We start from the raw sequence: 19,712 nt of genomic DNA on the forward strand, positions 1-19,712 counted from the left end.
CAGCCTTACTTCAACCTTTTCTTTTTTAAATTTTAAATAATTGAAAAAAAAAACATTATTGCTTTTCTTGTTTTCTATTTATTTAAATTATTTAGGGAAAACATCACTGTTATTAATATTTTCATATCATTCGTGTTAGATAAAAAAACTCTCAATGTTGAGCCCAAATAAATAATTCTTATCTCAATTATTACAGAGAATTGTGGCTTACGAAAATCCTTAATATTACAAATCAATATTTCAGCAACAAATACTAACAAATCAGAAAGGAGGTAAATGGCTCAAGGGGCCAGGTTCGAAGAAGGGTAGCCCACAGCTACTAAGGCCGACAACCACTAACACTTGGTTGCTTTTACACCAAAAAACACGCCACTAAGGCTCAGTCACTCAAAGAGCCACCAAGGCTCAGTCACATAGAGCCAACTCATGACTACTTAGGACTTTTCACTAAAGAACTATATTCACAGAAAATTTTTAATCGGAGCAATAGAAGAAGAAAATTCTTTGTTTTGTTCTCATACTCAGAAAGCCACCAAAAGTGATTTATATAAAGAGAGGACATTGATATCAGATAGAGAGGAAAACGATGGTAGAGAAACCCAGAAAAGAAGGAGGGTGAGATGAAGAGACGAGAAAGTGAGAAATAGGATTACAATTTCTGCAGAAGGGGTGAAGATTAAAAATAAATAAAAAACAAGAGAGTCAAGTGGATCGGGTGGAGAGAGTGGGCTTAGCCAACACATGAATGGGCTAGGGCAGTGGAATGGCTAAGCCATCCATGTGTGTGGATTTGGGTGGTGCGGGCTGAGCCTTTTCAGTTTTGGTCATGAGCCACAAATTTTCAACAATATATGCACCGTATCAATTAAAGAAACAATATTTTTGCTCATAACAATTAATCTTCTTTACTTATTGTGAAATTTCTTTTTGCAAAATAAAAAAAAACGCAAGTATCATGTAATTGATTTATTAATAATTACGGTAAAATAATATCTTCGGGACAAGACCCCTTTTTCACATAATATTTAATAAAAAAGAAAAGAAAAGAAAGATAGTGGTGAATGTGGACTATGTTAGGGTAATGTTCACTCAATAAATTTACTCCAATATTGATTCAATGATAATAGTGTGTATATGTCAGAAGGGTGATGAGATTGATAAATTTAAGGCAGGGCATGGAGGAAAAAGCAGGTGCAGTCCCAACCTTTGATTGCGTGCTTGCTTTGTTTGCTTTTGCTACTACACAAAACAACGTGCATTGGGATTGTTAACATTACGTCATCTCGTGCTCATGCTCATGCACTTCAAAATATAATTTATCTACGTAAAAACAAATATATATATATATATTATATATATATTATAAAAAATAGAAAACAAAATTCGGAGGGTAAAGATGTCATTTGGCATTAGATAGGAAAAATGTTTGAAGTTGAGTTGAGAAGTGATCCCATTCCCATGCCTCACCACATTGTGAGCTCAGCAATCAAAGTCAAGGTTGCTGCCCTGCAATGCCCAATCCAGGAAAGGATAAGGAGATAGAACCTCAGATCCTCAACTTCGGCTAAGTGGCCCATCATAATTCATTCATATCCCTTTCCACAACTGCGCGTCAGTAATCAAAATTTTCAATCAAGAATATCTTCAGATTTACATGTGCGGCGTATGTTAGTTAAAATTTTTGTCAGTATGTTCTCAGCCAATGCGTCAATTTTAAGACAATTCCTTGCACCAAACCTAAGAACATTTTGATCCATGGGACTCTACAATCCAACGCAATACGGGGCTTGCTTGTATTGTTCCGGTCTGGACTATTTCAAAGTAAACAAGCTACTATCTCGTATTGGTCCGGATATGTCAACGAGACCGTTTAGTTGATACTATTGACTATTTCAAAATAAACAAGCTACTATCTCAAATTGATCCCGATATGCAAACGAGGCCTAGGCCTTTTAGTTGATACTATCCAACATACGATGATAATATACACGCCGCTGTGTATGTGTATCTGTCCATTTACTCTGTGAAGAATCATTACACGTTAAAAGAACAAAACATCGCACGTTATCTAGAGACCTTAACAAATCCATGCGTTCTATTGTAAATTTAGGATGCTTTACAGGTGCCATAATATAAATAGTTTGAAGAGTGTTCTTCAACTCTAATTCACACAAAAAAAAACTATTCTGATAGAAACTTCTTTTAAGCTACTGTTGGCGCAGGAGAATTCTTGGAACCACGCAAGTCTTTCAACCTTGTGTTTACGATCTTTTCATATTTTCTGAAACGTTCACAATCTGTCAAATGATTTGGCAACTCATTCTGGCCAAAGTTGTGAAAAAAAAGTGCTGATTGTGCTGTTGGAGCTGCAGATTTCTGCAGCAGGTCAGAAGTGAAAACTCATCATGTACTCGAAGAAAGTAGTATTCTCAGTCTTGTTGTACTTACGCCGCCTTGTCAAGTGGCTACTTCAGAAAGCACGTCCGTACTTTCGTCTCCACCCTTTCTCCTTGTTTGTGCTTCAAGCTTACTCTGATTCCCAATAGCATCAGATATAGCCTTTGGCAGCCAAAATCCGGGCCGCTCGAGAAATGGTGCCCGATCGAGCACTAGAGGTTCCCGCAGAGTGATCTGGACGCCATCATACGTCCACAAGGTTAAGTTTGCTTCGCCTTTCAAACCTAGAGAGAACCAACCCAAGCCCGCCACCGCAACATCAATACTGTTCACGTCCCAGCTTGTTCCAGATGCTTTGACATCTCTTTTCACCCATTCGCCCAATTCAGAAACTCGGCCTGTACCAACAGGTGGCTGAAACAAGAAAAAACAAAGAAATGTATCATAAAACATCTAGCAGATCACGAGTTTGTCCACTTGAGATTGAAGGTCGGAGTCAGGTTTAGCAAACAAACATGCCCTACAAATCATGAGTTTATGCAGAAATAAAATAAAATAGAACAGAAAGGGCTTATTGATATTTTAACTTCAGTGTCTTAGAGGCGTTACCTGCAATCTAATTCCAGCATGTTTGCTCTTTATTTCATCAGCATTTTCTATCTTTCCCAGATGAAGGGAAACACTTGCCGATGCCCAAACTGTGACGTATATAGTCTCCACAGAGGCCTGATCAAGATCCAGTCGAACTAAGCTACCAACATGTATAGCTTGACCAGCCTGCATGTGGTTAAAGTTCAGTATTAGATCCAGTTTCACAAGCAAGCTTTGTCGTGCATAGGATCCACAATGATTTTAAGCTAAAGAAGCCATTAAAATGAGGGAATAAAGAGAATAAATGATCATGCGTCAGCTACACATTTAACCACCGGAAGGTATTTTGACATGAAGCACCATACCACAGAAACTAAACATATTCAAGGGAAAGAGACACGGAGAAAGAACTTGAGGTCAGAGCAGAAGAGAAAATTCTGACGGAAAATTTGCATTTTTCAGCTCAGTTAGTTCCATTTTGAGATGCATTAGGCCAGTAACAGAATTTATGCTTTCCAGCTTAGTAAGATCCATGAAGAGATGCAATAGTCTAGCAACTGAGTTAGCATCTAATATTTTCATGTCAACTCACACCACTTCCACCTTCCAGAGAGGAAAACGAGAAACGAAAACGCACATTATGAAAAAGGTGTTGTATAAAGCAACTCAGACTTAAAAACAGCACAACTATTAAGAAAGGAAAACACCATGGTTTTGGATCAGTGGACAATTGAAAACCTAAAGGACACCAAATCCATCATTCCACGATTTGGCTCAAGAGTAGCACAACGCTTAACCGTTAGCCAGCAGAAAGAAAGGGCAAAGCTGGCTGAAGCAGAGGATAACATACTTCTCCTAGCTTAAGTTATGTTCACAATCGTCTTTCTTGGTAGATAGTTAGCATACATTCATTATTGTAACTCGACTCTGCTTGAGTCATAGTGACGAGTTCTTATTGCCTCAACTCAACTCCTCCACATGTCTCACTTTTGGGGAAAGAGAAACGGTTGCCAGTAGAATATGGTATTTCTCCACTTTACTCTCATCATGTATTCCTTGGCAAAGATCTATTTCCCCTTCCACTTTTTGCCATATTCAAAGTGTAAAATCATCTAATAGGATACATTCTAGGCTTAATGTGGCTTGGAAAGCTATTCCTCATAACATAGTTATTTTTGCATAACAATAACGCTAAATTTCTCATCTATGTTTGAGCTTTTCAGTTTAACAATCTAAAGGTGCATTAGGTTTCAGCACTCAAGCATAAGTAACTACTAACTTGCCTTTATCCTAAAAGATCGAGGTTGAAGCTCTTTCCGCAACTCAACCATTTTCTGCTCATCCCTATTCAATCTCATGGACATTAAGTATGGGTGTAGAAGGCCAGGAGTATCATACATCTTTGCCTTAGCAGGCAAAATCCCTCCAATTCTTAGTATCCCAAGTGTTGTTCCAGGAATAGGAGCTTCTGTTAGCTTTGCAACCTTTACCCCTTCTTTCTTAGAAAATGCATTGATCAACGTCGACTTCCCCGCATTTTGAGCCCCAATGACCCAAACGTTCCCTCTTGGCCCAGCCAAGTCTTTGATGAATGCTAGCAAGTTCCTCACACCCAAATCTTTCCTAGCACTAACCATATACACCCCACTTAGCTTAGGTGCCCCATTTGCCTTAGCACGGTGCCGAACCCATCTATCTAGCCTTGCAGGTGAAATCTGGGAAGGAAGAAGATCAACCTTTGTAGCAACAAGAACAAGCTTCGGCAACTTTTTATTAAGCTTTGAACCATCTTTACCTTCTGCCAGTGCTTTGAACAGGGACTTGGCTGCACGTTTAGGAAACGACCCATCAAAATCAACACAGTCAACAACCATAACGACAACTGTCGAATCAGCATTCCCTGTGGGTTTCATCAATCTCGTGCTAATCAATCGATCAAAATCAAAATCAGGTATCAAATTCTCAGCAACTAGATTCTTGACTTGCCCATAGTTCCTAAGCGAGTGACATCTAGCACAAACTGTGACCTCCTCCTTCTCTCTTTGAGCCTCCCTAGCAATTCTTTTTCTCTCTGCCTTCGAGACCCTCTTCTTTTTTCCCTTCTCTAGTGTCTCCTCCGTAATGTTACCGTACCCAACACCAGCAGGAGTAAATCCATCCAACTCTTTCAAATGATCATCTTCATCACCAAACTCTAATTCCCATTCGTCTGAGTCCCAATCAATCCCACTCTCATCAACTTGTTCCAATTTTCCCTCAATGTCATCCTCATCATCTTCTTCAAAGTCCTCAGAATCATCAAATTCTCCAGCCAAGAAATCCTCCACAGTATCTACCTCTTCTGCCACTTCAACTTTTCGGTTCTGAAAATATCCTGGAAGATTCGGGTTTTTATCTTGCATGAACACTCCACAACCAGGGCATATAAGCCCATAACTCTCATCCTCATCTCTTCCTTCACTCAAAATCAAACCTCTATCACCCTTTCTTGAATTTCTCCCTTGTATTTTCGCAGTCTTCTGAATAACTGCTTCACTACCGCGTACCAAGTATAAATCTTTCTTGTTATGCTTATCCTTCTTTCTTCCCATATCAAGTCCTGTAAAGAAGTGATTTTGACTAGTGGGCTTTACGCTTATTTTCCCAAAAATGCAAGAAAATGAAGAAACATCATAGGAACGACAATTTACCAGTGAAAAGCTGAAATCTTGACAAAGGGTTAGCTTCATTCTGGTTGTTCATCGGTCTTGATGATAGAGAAATGGATGGAAGCAAGACTGCCATTTTCTTGATCTTCCCTTCGTTTTCTCCTTAAGATACTGGGCAAGGGGCGAATTGGTTCACCTGAAGATTGACGAGGAAGCGGGAGGTTTAAGCGGTCTCTGCCACCAGAAGGATAAACCCACCTCTCTCTCTCTCTCTCTCTCTCTAACTAGAACGAATTTTAACGAGATAAATTAAATAATTACAAATTTGAATAATATTTTTTCCTCCAGTATAGTATGGCTGCCACCCTCCATTTCGTATTAGATTTTGCTTTTCTATTCAATGATAAATAAATAAAATATTTTGATATAAATCATCGCGGTGCTGCAACGTTGTATGTGATCCGGGTCGAATTATTCGATCTCCTGAGACGATCTCACCGTTCGACTAACTCTTCCGGAACAGGTTTTGGATCCCCTGAGAATAAAACAAGAACCGTGAGCTCGTCGGGTATGTCCCCGACAACGACCCTCTGACGCTCAAGTTAGGTTGATCGAGAGAAATGTATTCTATCTCAAAGTTCGATCTCAATTAATGTAAAGCAGTTACCTCATTTATGGCGTATCGGGGTCTATTTATAGTACACAGTTGTACGGCAAGTACTGGGCCACGTGGCCTCATCCGGTTGATTCCCGTTCTAATCGAATGGCCGTCATTGTCCGGGTCTTCTGTCAGTTCCCGCGACCCGGGTCGGGTCCTCTGCGACCCGCCCGTTGCAAAGTACGCGGATCCGGTCGCGGAAATGACCATTCTACCCTTAATGAAGGGCTTTTCAGTCTTTTTGCAGGGGGATTATACATATACCCATCATTACTCCCCCACTTTTTCAAAGTGCAAGTTCGTTGCCTTTGATGAAGTCGAACCGTCGCGTCCGTTGATTGCGTACACGTGGCCTAATCCCCTCGGTTCGTCCGGGCGCGTTGTTCCAGAGTGGATCTCCTATAAATACCCCCTCATTTGACTTCTCGGCCCACCTCACGCAAAAGACTTCCAGCGACCAAGGCTCACAACCACGAGTTCGTATTCGATCTGCGGCTTCCAGAGTCATCCTGCTTTAAGGTACGATGCCTTCCAGCTCTAGCTCGAATTCTAAGTCGCGATCTGGCCCTAAGCCACGATCTAAATCAGGGTCGTCTTCGTCTCGTTCTGAATCTGCCTCTGGGTCCTCTTCCGAGTCTGGTTCTGGTTCGTCCTCAGGGTCCGGGTCTAGGTCTGTCTCTAGGTCTTCGCATGGGTCGTATTCTACCTCTCCCAAGAGGAATAAAAAGTTTCCGGTCACCAAACTTAAGGATAAACAAACTGGTCCTTCGGTCCTCGTCAAGTTCCAGGACCGGCTCGCCAAAAACCCTTGGGAGGCCGTGGTCAGTACAGTTAGGGTTCCTGTGAATAAGATTAGGGAAAAGTACCACATCCCCTCCGATTTTGACATTCTCATCCCTGCCACCTTCGACCGTATGCATCGTCCTCCCGAGGGGTTTACTGCTTTTTCTATCAAACACCTCGATGCTGGGTTGAGATTTCCTCTGGCTCCCCCAGTGGCCGCGATCTTGAATAAGTTGGGGTTATGCCCTATGCAGCTTTCCCCGAATTCCATTACCCATATAGTCCTTTTCATTGTAATGATGCGGTATCTAGGTTTAGAACCCAATTTTGATAATTTTTGGAGTTTATATTCCTTCACCACCTCAAAGCGATCTGGTAGTCGAGGTTTTTTCTATCTTTCGGCCAAACCAGATTGCGGGTATCTGAGCGCCCTGAAGTCGAATGTAGGAGCTTGGTTAGATCGCTACATTTTCATTCGATCTCCTAGTGGTGTCTGGCCTTTCAAGAACGAGTGGACTAAGTATAAACCCCTTCCGAAAACCTGTGGTGGGGGGCTGGAGGGTGACCAAATAAGGAGTCTGACATTTTATAAGTATGATCCCAAGAAGCTTCTCAATGAGAAAGTTTTGCAATTATCTGGGCTCTCTCCAGCGTCCCTTCACATCGAAGAGTCCTTAGGTGACTTTCTTCTTTTGGTCTCACTTGCTTTCATCACTGTAGTGTTCGCGTGTGCTAACTTTTCTCTGCTCGCAGATAGTATCATCATGAGCACGCGCTCGGCTATGCGGAGGATCGCGGCCCAAAACAAATCAAGGAAGGGGGGTGAGATCGCCAGTTCTTCGGACCCGAAAGGGAAGGGCAAGGCAGTTGCAAGTGCTAAAGATTTACCTCCGATCCCACCTTCCTCGGTTCCCTCCAAAACGCTCGCAATTGCCGCTCCTGACGGGCAACAGCCCATTGCAATCGATAGCGAGGGTACACCTTCGGCCCACGATGATCATCTCGGTTACAACTCCTCAGAGTTAGACCTGGGTTTGGACGAGGTTAGTGGGGGCCATGGGATCGAGCAGGGAAGCCCCGGTCTGCCTGAGGAGCGATCTAAGAAAAGGAGGCGATCTCCCTCGAAGAAAGGACCCGGGCCCAAGTCCAAGTTAGGGCCTAGCGATAAGGGCAAAATGAAGGAGCCCGCTGAGGCCTCTCACCCGCCTCCAAAATCGCATAGCCCGAGCGTGCTGAGCAGGATGGCTAAGGAAGCCGCAGATAAGACCAGCGTTGATGAAGATCGGGACAAATTTTTGAGGGTGGCGCAGCTCGCCACATGTTGGGAGGACAGCCGAGCATCTCTTCGAGGTAATGTGCCGCCTCCTGAATGGCAGGATATGTCGAGCTCATCGCTGTATGGCGAGGCCGGAGGGGATACTTTTGCAGTTTACAACTCATTCGTCTCCGTTCGCGATCAGGGAGCACTTGTACCGAATAACCCTATTCGGCTCGAGGAGTTCGCAGCCCACTCCCTGGTCCAGGTATTTCATCGGTTGGTTTCCTTCGACCTCCCCTCTTTTGTGCCATTCATTGCTTTTGGTTTTGCAGGCCATGACCTTCCTTCGAAGCTTAAGCCTCAAATGCACCCATTATCGGAAGAGTTACATTCAGACTGATCAGAAGGTGCAAGATCTGAGGTCTCAACTGGCCGAACGGGACGAGACAGAGCGCAAGCAGGAGGATAACCTGCTGGCCTTGGGGGACGAGGTGCAAAAGTTGCGAGCCGAGCTCGATGTTGCCAAGAAGGAGAGGGAGATTCTGCGTTCTGAGCAAGAGGTGGCTCTGGCAGAGGCCAAGAAAGAGGCGTTCGAAGCCGGACGTGAGGTCGGCCTCGTTGAGGGCCACAAGCGTGGGTTGGAGGAAGGCCAAGCTGGTCGCATTCTGGTTGAAGAGCATCAGCGAGCCTTGGCCGATTCCCGGATGTCTGCGGTTCGTGATTTTTTGAAGACTGACACCTTCACGACCGCTCTTGAAATCAAGTCTGCGGACTCATTCGCCAAGGGCTATGAGACCTGCCTGTCTCAAGTCGAAAAGCTTGGTGGTTTTCATGAGTCTTTTGACCGCAGCACGCTTGACATCTCGCTTGATGGCGACCTCCAACCTCTTCCTCCGGATCCTGAGCTGAAAGACGATGAATTTATGGTCCTGAGGGATGAACTGGAGGCTGAAGCTGACGCCTGATTAGTCCCGATTCTTCTATTTTTGTGGTAGGATTTTGAGCTGATTGATCCAAATGTAAATTCTAGAGATTGTTAGGACATCATTTTTTGTAAACAGGAGGGTGGGGTAGAAATTTCGATAACCCCTGTATATGACATTTTGTTGAATGAAAATGAACTTTTGTCAGCTCGTTTCCTTTGCTATATTTGCACATGTTCTTTCAGTTCGCTTTTTTCCTGTGTGCGTCTTTTTCAGATCGCACATTGGACGCGTCTTTTTCAGTTCGCGTATTGCTTGGGTGCGTCTTTTTCAGATCGCACATTGGACGCGTCTTTTTCAGTTCGCGTATTGCTTGAGTACGTCTTTTTCAGATCGCACATTGGACGCGTCTTTTTCAGTTCGCGTATTGCTTGAGTGCGTCTTTTTCAGGTCGCACATTGGACGCGTCTTTTTCAGTTCGCGTATCGCTTGAGTGCGTCTTTTTCAGATCGCACATTGGACGCGTCTTTTTCAGTTCGCGTATTGGGTGTGTCTTTATCAGATCGCACATTGGACGCGTCTTTTTCAGTTCGCGTATTGCTTGAGTGCGAGTAATGATAGTAGTGTACGTACGAATGTAAGCGCAGAACAAATGTAAGCACAAAACAATGAAACTTTGATAAATCTCGTTGTGTAAATTACAAGAGTTGTAAATACCCAATAATACAATGTTTAAAATGGATGCGATCTTCCTAACCTTGAGAATATACAATTGATAATCTGCTAGAACTCTCCCCGTGTAGTTTTTGTTTGGTCTTCCTGTTGATGGCCTTTTGCCGGCCTCTTGTTCTATCAGTCACCTTGTTCGACCCTTCGGTTGTTCACAGGCTCCTCGTTCGATCTTTCTGTTGATGGCCTTTCACAGGCTCCTTGTTCGATCCTTCAGTTGATGGCCTTTCACAGGCTCCTTGCTCGATCTGTTGACGGCCTTTCACAGGCTCCTTGTTCGATCCTTCAGTTGATGGCCTTTCACAGGCTCCTTGCTCGATCTGTTGACGGCCTTTCACAGGCTCCTTGTTCGATCCTTCAGTTGATGGCCTTTCACAGGCTCCTTGCTCGATCTGTTGACGGCCTTTCACAGGCTCCTAGCTTCAGGCGTAGAACTTCTTCAAGTTTTGTATGTTCCAAGGACGTGGTAGATCGCGACCCTGCATGTCTTGCAACCTGTATGTACCCTTCTTTCTGATCTCGATCACTTTATAAGGGCCTTCCCAGGGTGGCTCCAGCTTTCCCACATGTTTTGATGCCTCCACCTTCTTCAGCACGAGATCTCCTACCCACAGACGGCGCCAACTGATCCAGGTCGAATTATTCGATCTCCTGAGACGATCTCACCGTTCGACTAACTCTTCCGGAACAGGTTTTGGATCCCCTGAGAATAAAACAAGAACCGTGAGCTCGTCGGGTATGTCCCCGACAACGACCCTCCGACGCTCAAGTTAGGTTGATCGAGAGAAATGTATTCTATCTCAAAGTTCGATCTCAATTAATGTAAAGCAGTTACCTCATTTATGGCGTATCGGGGTCTATTTATAGTACACAGTTGTACGGCAAGTACTGGGCCACGTGGCCTCATCCGGTTGATTCCCGTTCTAATCGAATGGCCGTCATTGTCCGGGTCTTCTGTCAGTTCCCGCGACCCGGGTCGGGTCCTCTGCGACCCGCCCGTTGCAAAGTACGCGGATCCGGTCGCGGAAATGACCATCCTACCCTTAATGAAGGGCTTTTCAGTCTTTTTGCAGGGGGATTATACATATACCCATCAGTATGTATATAAAAATGGAAAAAATACAAGAATATTTTAGGACATAGCATCACATATTGTTGATTTTACAGTCCTTATGAAATAGAGTTCTTGCATAAACACATGATGAGATTTGATCAACTGAATCATGAATCTAATTGCAAAGCAAGATCTATAATTTGATCATTAGTTCATATTTTGTTTAATTAAGGTTATAACCACAAACTTTTTTTTAAGCAAGGTTATGTATAAATTGAAATATTCTACAGATTTAAGATTGTTTTGTAAGTACATCTTTTATTAGTCAAACACCGATTATAATAAAAATGGTAATTGTGAACAAAAATTCATTTCCTAATAAACTTATAAAGTATGTGCATTCCGACACAGTCGAGTCCAAATAATAATACAAATTTTACATCAGGAAAAAGGTTTTAAAAACATTAGAATTGGATGATCAGAGTTGAGATGAGCAATAGTCCGCTTAAAATTTCTAGTCCCAAACAACTTTTCCCATTGTCCGAACCACTGTTTTGTTGAGCGCTGCTTCCAGGATTACTCGCTCCGACAGGGGTCGTTATAGGAGTAGGCTTCACTGCTTCACAAATATCAAAATGAAGGTCAAATAAATATTATACCAAATCCCAATTTTGCAACAAAAAAAATAAATAAATAAATAACTATACCGATCCCCCCGAATTATATTTTACAGTATAAGTTGCTCTTAGCTATCCATCCTTCAGACCGTATGATAATGTAAAACATGATTTAGGGGTTGTGATTTAATTTTTTAAAATTGAGGGACTTTTCTCGTAATATACATAAACTTTTGGGGTACTAATATAATTATCCCTGCAATGAATGGCTAATCATTCTTTATTATTTACTAATTATAATTTTGAGTTATTAATTAAAATAAATGTTGACATACCATTAGCATTGGGGCCTTCAGCCACAGGGCTACTTGAGCTACTATTGCTGGATTTCTGCCCAAACTGATAGAAAATCTGAGCTTCTGGTGAATCTGGAGGCAACTTCAGGAGAGCTGCAATACAACAATTTATCAATTCAATCAACTACATCTCCAAAGATTTGCACAATTTCTATTCATTACACAGCTAAAACAAACAACTTTTGTTGTTGTTATTGCCATTGAAGAATAATTTTCTTACATAGGTAATGCAACTTAATGTTGGATCCAAGCCAATCATATAGTATTATTACATTTATCGTGTGATTTGACATTCTTTCTGGAAACATCGTCCGTTGTCTATATATCCAAACACAACAGAAGAAAGAACAACTAGGACATCGATTTAGCAGAACTCCCATGCCCAATGGACAATTTGAATTAATCATATCAAGTGTAATATACTTGTTATGTGAGTGGCGTACAGTCTGGTCAAGTCTGATTTGAACAAAAACTTTCCCATGTACTCGAAGTAAACAAATCTTGCATTTCGTGCAAGAAAATTAATGAAGCCCGACTCATCGGATCAAGAAGTGCTTACCAGGGCACTGGGAAACGTTAGCAGGGGCATTGCAAACTTGAGGGAGACCTAAAGCAAGTGTGACATTAATATTGAGGCCCAAATCAGGATCATTTCTGTCTTTAATGATCACACAAAGGCACTTTTTCTTGGTGTTGAGCAGCTGTTTGAGGGCAGTGCAGCAGTCAGGTGTGGGGGCTTTTGCAGTCCCTCCAACATAAGGTAGACATGTTGCTAGCCCAACCAATGACTCTGCGCATTCCTCTCTGTCCTTGGAAGTATCTGAGGTTGCAAGAGCTGAGAACATTAAGATTAGTACCAAGAGAAGTGGTGGAGATCTTATGTTGTTGGTGTGAGAGTTCATTGTCCAGATGAGGGAGAAGGGTTAAGGTTGTGGGGTTTTTTTTGGCTTTTGATGGGATGAGAATATGTTTAACAACAATGCAAAAGAAGCTGTAGTGGTGTTTGTTTAATCATTGTAATGAACATGTATAGTGCCCATGGCCACTTTAGGTTCATGCTTTCATTAGTCAAGGGATGAAATTAAAAGGTGTGAAATTATTATGGCTTTGCTTTTTGTAATTGTCTCATGTTAGAAAATTAAGTGCCATAACCAAGAATATGAAAATAAAATAGTATCAAAATGATTTTGCAAAGTTTCTTTAAATTTATGCTAAATTTCTGGGAAAATGGTATAAAAAAATTGTAGATTCGATTCCCATGAATATATATATATATTTAAGCTTATTTTCAGAGTAATTCTTTCTTGTTGGTTTTTTTTAATATATTTTTTCTATTAAATTCTTAATATTTAATTATTTAGAATATTTTAATTATATCAAACTTTATATTAAATCCCATTTATAAAATTATTGCCAAGGTTGGTGAGAAATGATAGATAGTGTGAAGAAATGAAGACCCTTTTCCTTTTTCTTTTCCCCTCAAGATTAGGGGAAATGAAATTGGCTTAATCAATGTGTCACTTCACCAACCCATTACAAAGTGTGGGGGTCATGAAATAGGAAATTATGATTATCAAATCTAATTAAGTATTTATAATTAACTAACAATTATATATATACAGCAAATTAATACACATTTTATTTTATTCGATTCCATAATTTTATGGTCATAGGGCTTCAACTTCTATGAGTAAATAATATCAATTGTTTCTTAATTTACTATATTATATAGGGGTGGCAAATAGGCGGTTTGGTCAGGTCCAAATGAGTTGGGTTTGAATAAATAGGTTGAAAATGAATTACGTTGCAAATAAATCGGGTTGGGTCGATGATACCCATTTTTTATATTTAATATTTATAAAATTTAAAATTTCAGATAATAATAATAAGATGACAATATTTTTAATACAACTTTGTAATATAATATAATACAACTGAATTTGTATTATTTATTGTTTATAAAAAATAATCAGGTTGCGTTAAAGATTCATTTATTAAATATAAAATGAAAATTTTGTAAAGTATTAAAAAAATATCGCAGTTTTCGAAACAAATCATGAGATGAAAGCTGTGCAATCAAGTTCTACATGATTCTTTCTACAATTGAATTGTGAATTTTCAATCGCAATAATAATAGTACATGTTAGTTCATTATAAATTTTATAATGTAATTGTATATGTTCATTAAAATTTATAATACAATTGTCTATTGTATGTTTATTTTTTTTTAAAAAAAAAAAATTAAATGGTCATATATGAATTGTACAAGAGAAGAGATGTAAATATCAATTCAATCAATTAATTATTAGTATTTGCATGTAATTGCAACAACAGCATAAAGTTCTTTTGAACATTACAGTGTTATACTCTACATTTGGGCTTTACATTGGATCTGGGCCGACAGGTCGCTACTTCTGCCCAACTTCCTGTGGGCCTCTGTTGAATTTTGAATTTGCAGGAGATTGAAATGTGAAAGTAAAAGTATTACACTTCAAATCTAAAACATCTTTCGACATAGTTATTTAGCGTGTGTATGTGTGTGTTTATATAGGCGCGAGGGTCTCTCGCCCAGCCTTCGCCTTTTTCAATGGCCGAGTTGAAGCTTTCAACGTTGCCACCTTTCTTTTTGAAGGTTGAGCTTGTTTATATGACAAGGAAGGACGCGGCGGGAAGGAAGCAGCCTTAGCCTCTGTCCGGCGGACATTCCGCTCGCATTGGTCAATCATGAAATCCTAAAGAAATAATAGTCACACATGGACGTATCTGAAGGGTTCTCGGTAAGACCATGTAGAAATAGCCAAACCATAGTTCCATGTGTTTAGGGAAACTTTCCTATGCCTTTAGGAATGGGACCTTCCCTATTGGTCTTGGGTAGAAAAGCACTTATCTGCCCTACCGATCTCCATCTTTTCGAGAGATTTCTCTATAAGGATTATAGAGCGATTATAGTATAACTCTTAAGCTGTTAATCACTTTTTCTTTAAATTTTGCAAAACCACCTTACTTAAAGCTATACTATAAACCAAATATTTTTTGCATTAAAAGTGATACCCATTTAAAGTTTCGCTGACACGTCAAAATTTTAACGTTCAAAATCAAATATCTCTTTTATACTGTTCTTATTTTGTGGTTGGAAGAATATAAAATGTCGATATTTGCCTAAAATACAAACAAAAGTAATAAGATAGAAGTATTCAGTTATAATTCTTTCCACACAACTTGAAACATACCAAAAAACTTTGTCAAGATGATGTAGAGCCAAATAGGTTGCCATTGCCAACCAGTCCTGATCTATATATGCGCACTTTCGGCTTTTCCATATGTATCTATGTAAGTTATGTCCGAATCCTATCATTGAGTTTTCAGGACCACTACACCATTTATGTTGCCTTAATCCACAAAGCTTCTCAAAAAGCAAAAAACCAAACAAAGCACTGCACCCACCATGTTAGTTTGTACGACGATAATTGTTTTTGTGGTAGTCTCAAGAATATAGGGTGTAATTCTTGGACCCAGTTCGTCTAGCGATTGTGTAATTGATTATAAGAGAAATAATTTTGAAATAACGAATTTTTTTTAAAAAAAAATAAGTATTATTTTTTAGTATATAATTTTTGTATTTTTTTTTGTATAAATGCAGATTGTAATTAAATTTCAAAATTAATCTTAATTTTAAGATTATTGGAGTGGGGGTTAAAGAATGATTTAATTAGCGTAATAAATAATTAGATGAAAAAGATTATAGTGGGATTAAACGCTACATATTATACCTTTTTCTTTTTTTTTTTATTTAGAGAAACGTAATATTTCAATACAACAATGGATATTATATATCGGTCCAATAATCTGTATGAATAAATTTTGGAATATTTCATATGTATATTTAGTAAACATGCATGTTAATAACTTATTATTAATTATATACACTAATTATCAAGCTGACTACTGGAAATTATAGTTTTATTTTAATAGTAGGTTTTGTTATTATTATTGATAATTATTAAATATTAATAATTATAATCGACTTACTAAAAAAATAATAATAATAATAATTCATCATTATCACCTGAGAAATATCACGGTTGAAGCAATTGCAATTTAAAGGATTAAAATGTAATTATCTTCTTAATTAATTCAGATATATATATAGTATCAGATACCTACTTAATTAGGCTTAATTAAATAAGCTATAGATTGGGACATGATAATTCATCCTAAACCAACAAAACCAAAATCATAATCTTATGATGATCATGATGATGATTTGATGGCTCCTCAAGTCTTTCTATACGAGATTTATATTTTTCAATAACGATATTTAATTAAAGATAGAGTGTATTTAAAAATTATTTCATTTAATTTTGTTAAATAATTAAAAATATTTTATATGATTTAATCTAATATCATATTAATATAAATTATATTATAATTAAATTATATTTAATCAAATCTGATTGAAACCAGAATACAGTGCTGACACGCACTCACAGAACAAATAAATAAGGGGGAGCTTAGGTAGAATCTATGACAAGAACCAGCTTCAGTAGTTAGAAAGATGTGGTGGGGGTACAGGTTAAAAGACAATCATGCTTACTCATCACATACCACGTACGCATATCAAATCATACCATTTATTTAAATAATATTTTGATAAATAATATTTCATAATCATCATCATATCTATATATATACGAATATATAATAAATGTAAGCGAGACCCCATATTGTACGTACCAGAATTGACTAAAATAGTAAAAAGAGCTGATCTGATCAGATTTAGCGTCAACATAATTTACATAAAAAAACACCGCCCGATGCATCGCTTCATTTTTTATATTTATTTTTTTAATGTAGAGCTTCTCCTGACATTATATTCCAGGAATCAACATTAATTTTACTCTGTATTAGAACTCTGAGTATTAATTAATTAATTAATTAATGAGTTAATCAACTTTATTCATTTTTTGATTAAGAGAAATGATAGTGGAAAAAGGGAACAAACAATGTTGTGATGCCCATCTCTAAGCACTTTATAATAATTGCAGTTTACAATGTTTACATATACATACACAGAGATAGAGGGTTGGGGGCCACCCCCCTGAGGATCTGCAGGTAGAGGTCGGTGACACGTGTAAGGCAGGCATTAGTCAAGTCTAAACTATGAGACGACCAACGGTCGAAGACGAACACACTCACCGTCCTTTTTGGGTGTTTTCCATATATGTAAAGGAGGAGGGAAGAGAATCCAAGAAAGAAACACCGGCACGACATCGTTTCAGTACTTCACCTGTAAGAAAATATTGCGTTGAATCTCACGCGCCAACGCACATGCACCCCAACTCCGCCCCCATGTTCCTTCCTTTTTCTTTTTCACTATATATAATAATTAGGGAAAAAAACATCTTAATTTTTTACCTTTTAAATTTTTGTGTCAGTCACTCCCATTAAAACCGCATACTTATTCAAGAGAAGCACCAAAAGCTTATGATTGTTAAAATTCAACTCAAATTAAATTTGATCATATTTGAATCAATTATATATTAAATATAATACATTTATGGTGTTGTTGGTGTATGATTTAAATAAAATGATCAATCACATAACAAGTGTCTGTAGTTAATTTGGTTCAACTAAACCTGATTTGAGTAAAAAATTTCATCCCATCTTAATAAATTCTTATCTAAATAAGAAATTTTTTTTTTACATAAATTAAATTTTATCGAACTAAATCAAATATAAAGCAAGTATGATATGTCTTATTTTTTTAAATTATATACTAAATATATTTGTCATATAATTAATTCAAATAGGATGAACTCAGATTTCCGCTCCCACTCCAACTCCTCTATATAAAGGGAAGCCAAAACCCTGACCACTCAGAATCAGTCCACTCCACAAATCACAACCATATATCTGTCTATAATTTCCTCATCAAAACTCCGAGTTCTCGCCATGTCAAACAGCCCGTCGCCTATGCCTCTCCACCTCTGCTTCTTTCTCTTCATTCTCTTCACCTTCGTAGCCATCACCTGGTACATCAACTACGAATCCATCTTCGAGGGCCTGTTCGATCAGATTAAGCTCATCCTCATGGTATCCCCTCTCCTACTCCTCCTCGCCGTCCACTTGCTTTCCACCTTGGAGAAGTCCTCCTTCTTCTTCATCCCCTTGCCGGAGCAGGACTCCCTCCACCGCGCCGGCGGCACCCCCTGGGGAGTTGGACTCCTGCTTGTGCTCCTCTTCTTCATGATTTCATACCAGTCGGATTTCCGAGAACGCTGGTTTCCTCTGCTCAGTTGATCAGATCATTGCGGTCGTTGATTTTTGTTGTTAATTAGTTCAAATATGAATGGTTAGTCACTTCGCGTTGAATACATGTTTATGTCGATGTGAAGTTTGTAGGTTTAGCATATGACGATGGCGTTTTAATTAAATACGTCCATGCTTTATTGTGTATATTATGTCTTTCAATCCCTAGTTTTTTCGGTGTAATATTTCTCCCAAAATTTTCTTGTATGATTTGCTCCCTTACGCTTGAAATTATTATGCTCACAGTTAAGAATTTTCGTTTTTTCCACATAAATCAAGTTTAGTTGAATCAAATTAATCACATAACAAGCATAAATATACTTGCTACGTGATGTGTCATTTTTTCTGAATTATGCACTAATTATATGGCAAGTGTATCGCACTTGTTATATAATATGTTATTTTTTCTAAATTATACACTAATTATATGACAAATGTATATACTTTGTCAAACCCAATTAAATGGCTCTTTTTTTTTTCCTTAATGACCAGAAATGAGAGTATTTAATTTTATTTTAATTACAATTAATGATAACTAATAAAATTATAATCTCACTTATAACTTTAGAAAAACTTGTGCAAAAACATCGACTACGCTTATAAACTGAAAAAAATTCACACAGACATGTATTTCGTGCACGTATTTCGCACCTCTATTGTTTTTAGTTTTTATTATTAATTTGTTTTGTAATAATATTATCTTCTTAAATTATAATTCATTTGCAATCTATTTGAATTAAACACATTAATAGAAAAAATAATTATTTTTTACATTTAAAAATCAGCAATGTGCAAATTTTACTAATAGATCTAGTAAAAATAAAATAAACTATGTCTATTAGGGTTAATATAAATGGTTTTGTGCTGACACAATCTTCCCAATTTTTAATTCATGATTCCTTTATTTTTTTTCAATCTAATTATAAGATCAGTCAAAATATTAATATTAATAGAGGTGTTGATATTAATATCAATATTGAAAAATTCATTACACATACATACTTTAAAAATATCAACAACTTAACGTCATTACACAAAGTCGCAAATTATTCTTATTTTTTTATTGTAAGGGGTGATTTTATAATTATATAAAAAGTAGGAGTTATTTATATAATTAGGTCATATATAAGGGATTTTAAATATAACTATCTTTTTTAATTAATTAATATATAATTAATATTTTGCAGAAGTTTGACCAAGCTCAGACTCCCGAGTGTTCGAGGCCCGGGCCCCTCTAGGACTCTCCCACCAAACCTTATCCATGAAACAAATTCAATCTGAGTTTTAATTACACAATCCGAATGGTTTGGAGCTCAATATTTTATAGTGGAGATATTCGATTCAAAATTTATTGACAGCATGTGTGCGTGGATAAAACAAAAAAAAGTT

At 38.3% G+C, this 19,712-nt stretch overlaps 3 protein-coding genes across 6 annotated transcripts; 1 reads left to right on the forward strand and 2 right to left on the reverse strand.

Moving 5' to 3' along the window:
- Positions 1-1,999: 1,999 nt before the first annotated feature.
- On the reverse strand, positions 2,000-5,939 carry BPG2 (P-loop containing nucleoside triphosphate hydrolases superfamily protein). 3 transcript variants are annotated; one of them, XM_011088589.3, is made up of 5 exons: positions 5,679-5,939; positions 4,272-5,587; positions 3,007-3,174; positions 2,449-2,811; positions 2,000-2,366 (listed from the first exon to the last, which is right to left on the reverse strand). In XM_011088589.3, exons 1-4 carry the CDS (start codon positions 5,770-5,772, stop codon positions 2,458-2,460), a joined length of 1,932 nt encoding a protein of 643 aa, XP_011086891.1. In that variant the 5' UTR covers positions 5,773-5,939; the 3' UTR covers positions 2,000-2,366; positions 2,449-2,457. The 3 variants fall into 3 exon arrangements, with proteins under 3 accessions (XP_011086891.1, XP_088735367.1, XP_011086882.1); XM_088879241.1 differs by having other exon boundaries at positions 2,000-2,376; XM_011088580.3 differs by having other exon boundaries at positions 2,000-2,811; positions 5,679-5,938.
- Positions 5,940-11,377: 5,438 nt separating this feature from the next.
- LOC105169988 (non-specific lipid transfer protein GPI-anchored 14) lies at positions 11,378-13,012 on the reverse strand. 2 transcript variants are annotated; one of them, XM_011090556.3, is made up of 3 exons: positions 12,574-13,012; positions 11,994-12,107; positions 11,378-11,657 (listed from the first exon to the last, which is right to left on the reverse strand). In XM_011090556.3, the coding sequence occupies exons 1-3, from the start codon at positions 12,914-12,916 to the stop codon at positions 11,506-11,508; spliced, it is 609 nt and encodes a 202-aa protein (XP_011088858.1). In that variant the 5' UTR covers positions 12,917-13,012; the 3' UTR covers positions 11,378-11,505. The 2 variants fall into 2 exon arrangements, with proteins under 2 accessions (XP_011088858.1, XP_020551951.1); XM_020696292.2 differs by having other exon boundaries at positions 11,378-11,660; positions 12,574-13,011.
- A 4,861-nt stretch (positions 13,013-17,873) lies between these two features.
- On the forward strand, positions 17,874-18,576 carry LOC105168494 (oxidoreductase/transition metal ion-binding protein). The gene has a single exon (XM_011088600.3). The coding sequence runs from the start codon at positions 17,967-17,969 to the stop codon at positions 18,312-18,314; it is 348 nt and encodes a 115-aa protein (XP_011086902.1). The 5' UTR covers positions 17,874-17,966; the 3' UTR covers positions 18,315-18,576.
- Positions 18,577-19,712: the final 1,136 nt, after the last annotated feature.

The sequence above is a fragment of the Sesamum indicum genome, linkage group LG1 (genome assembly GCF_026168435.1).
Source record: "Sesamum indicum cultivar Baizhima isolate 11 linkage group LG1, ASM2616843v1, whole genome shotgun sequence".
In the NCBI taxonomy this organism is placed as follows: Eukaryota; Viridiplantae; Streptophyta; class Magnoliopsida; order Lamiales; family Pedaliaceae; genus Sesamum; species Sesamum indicum.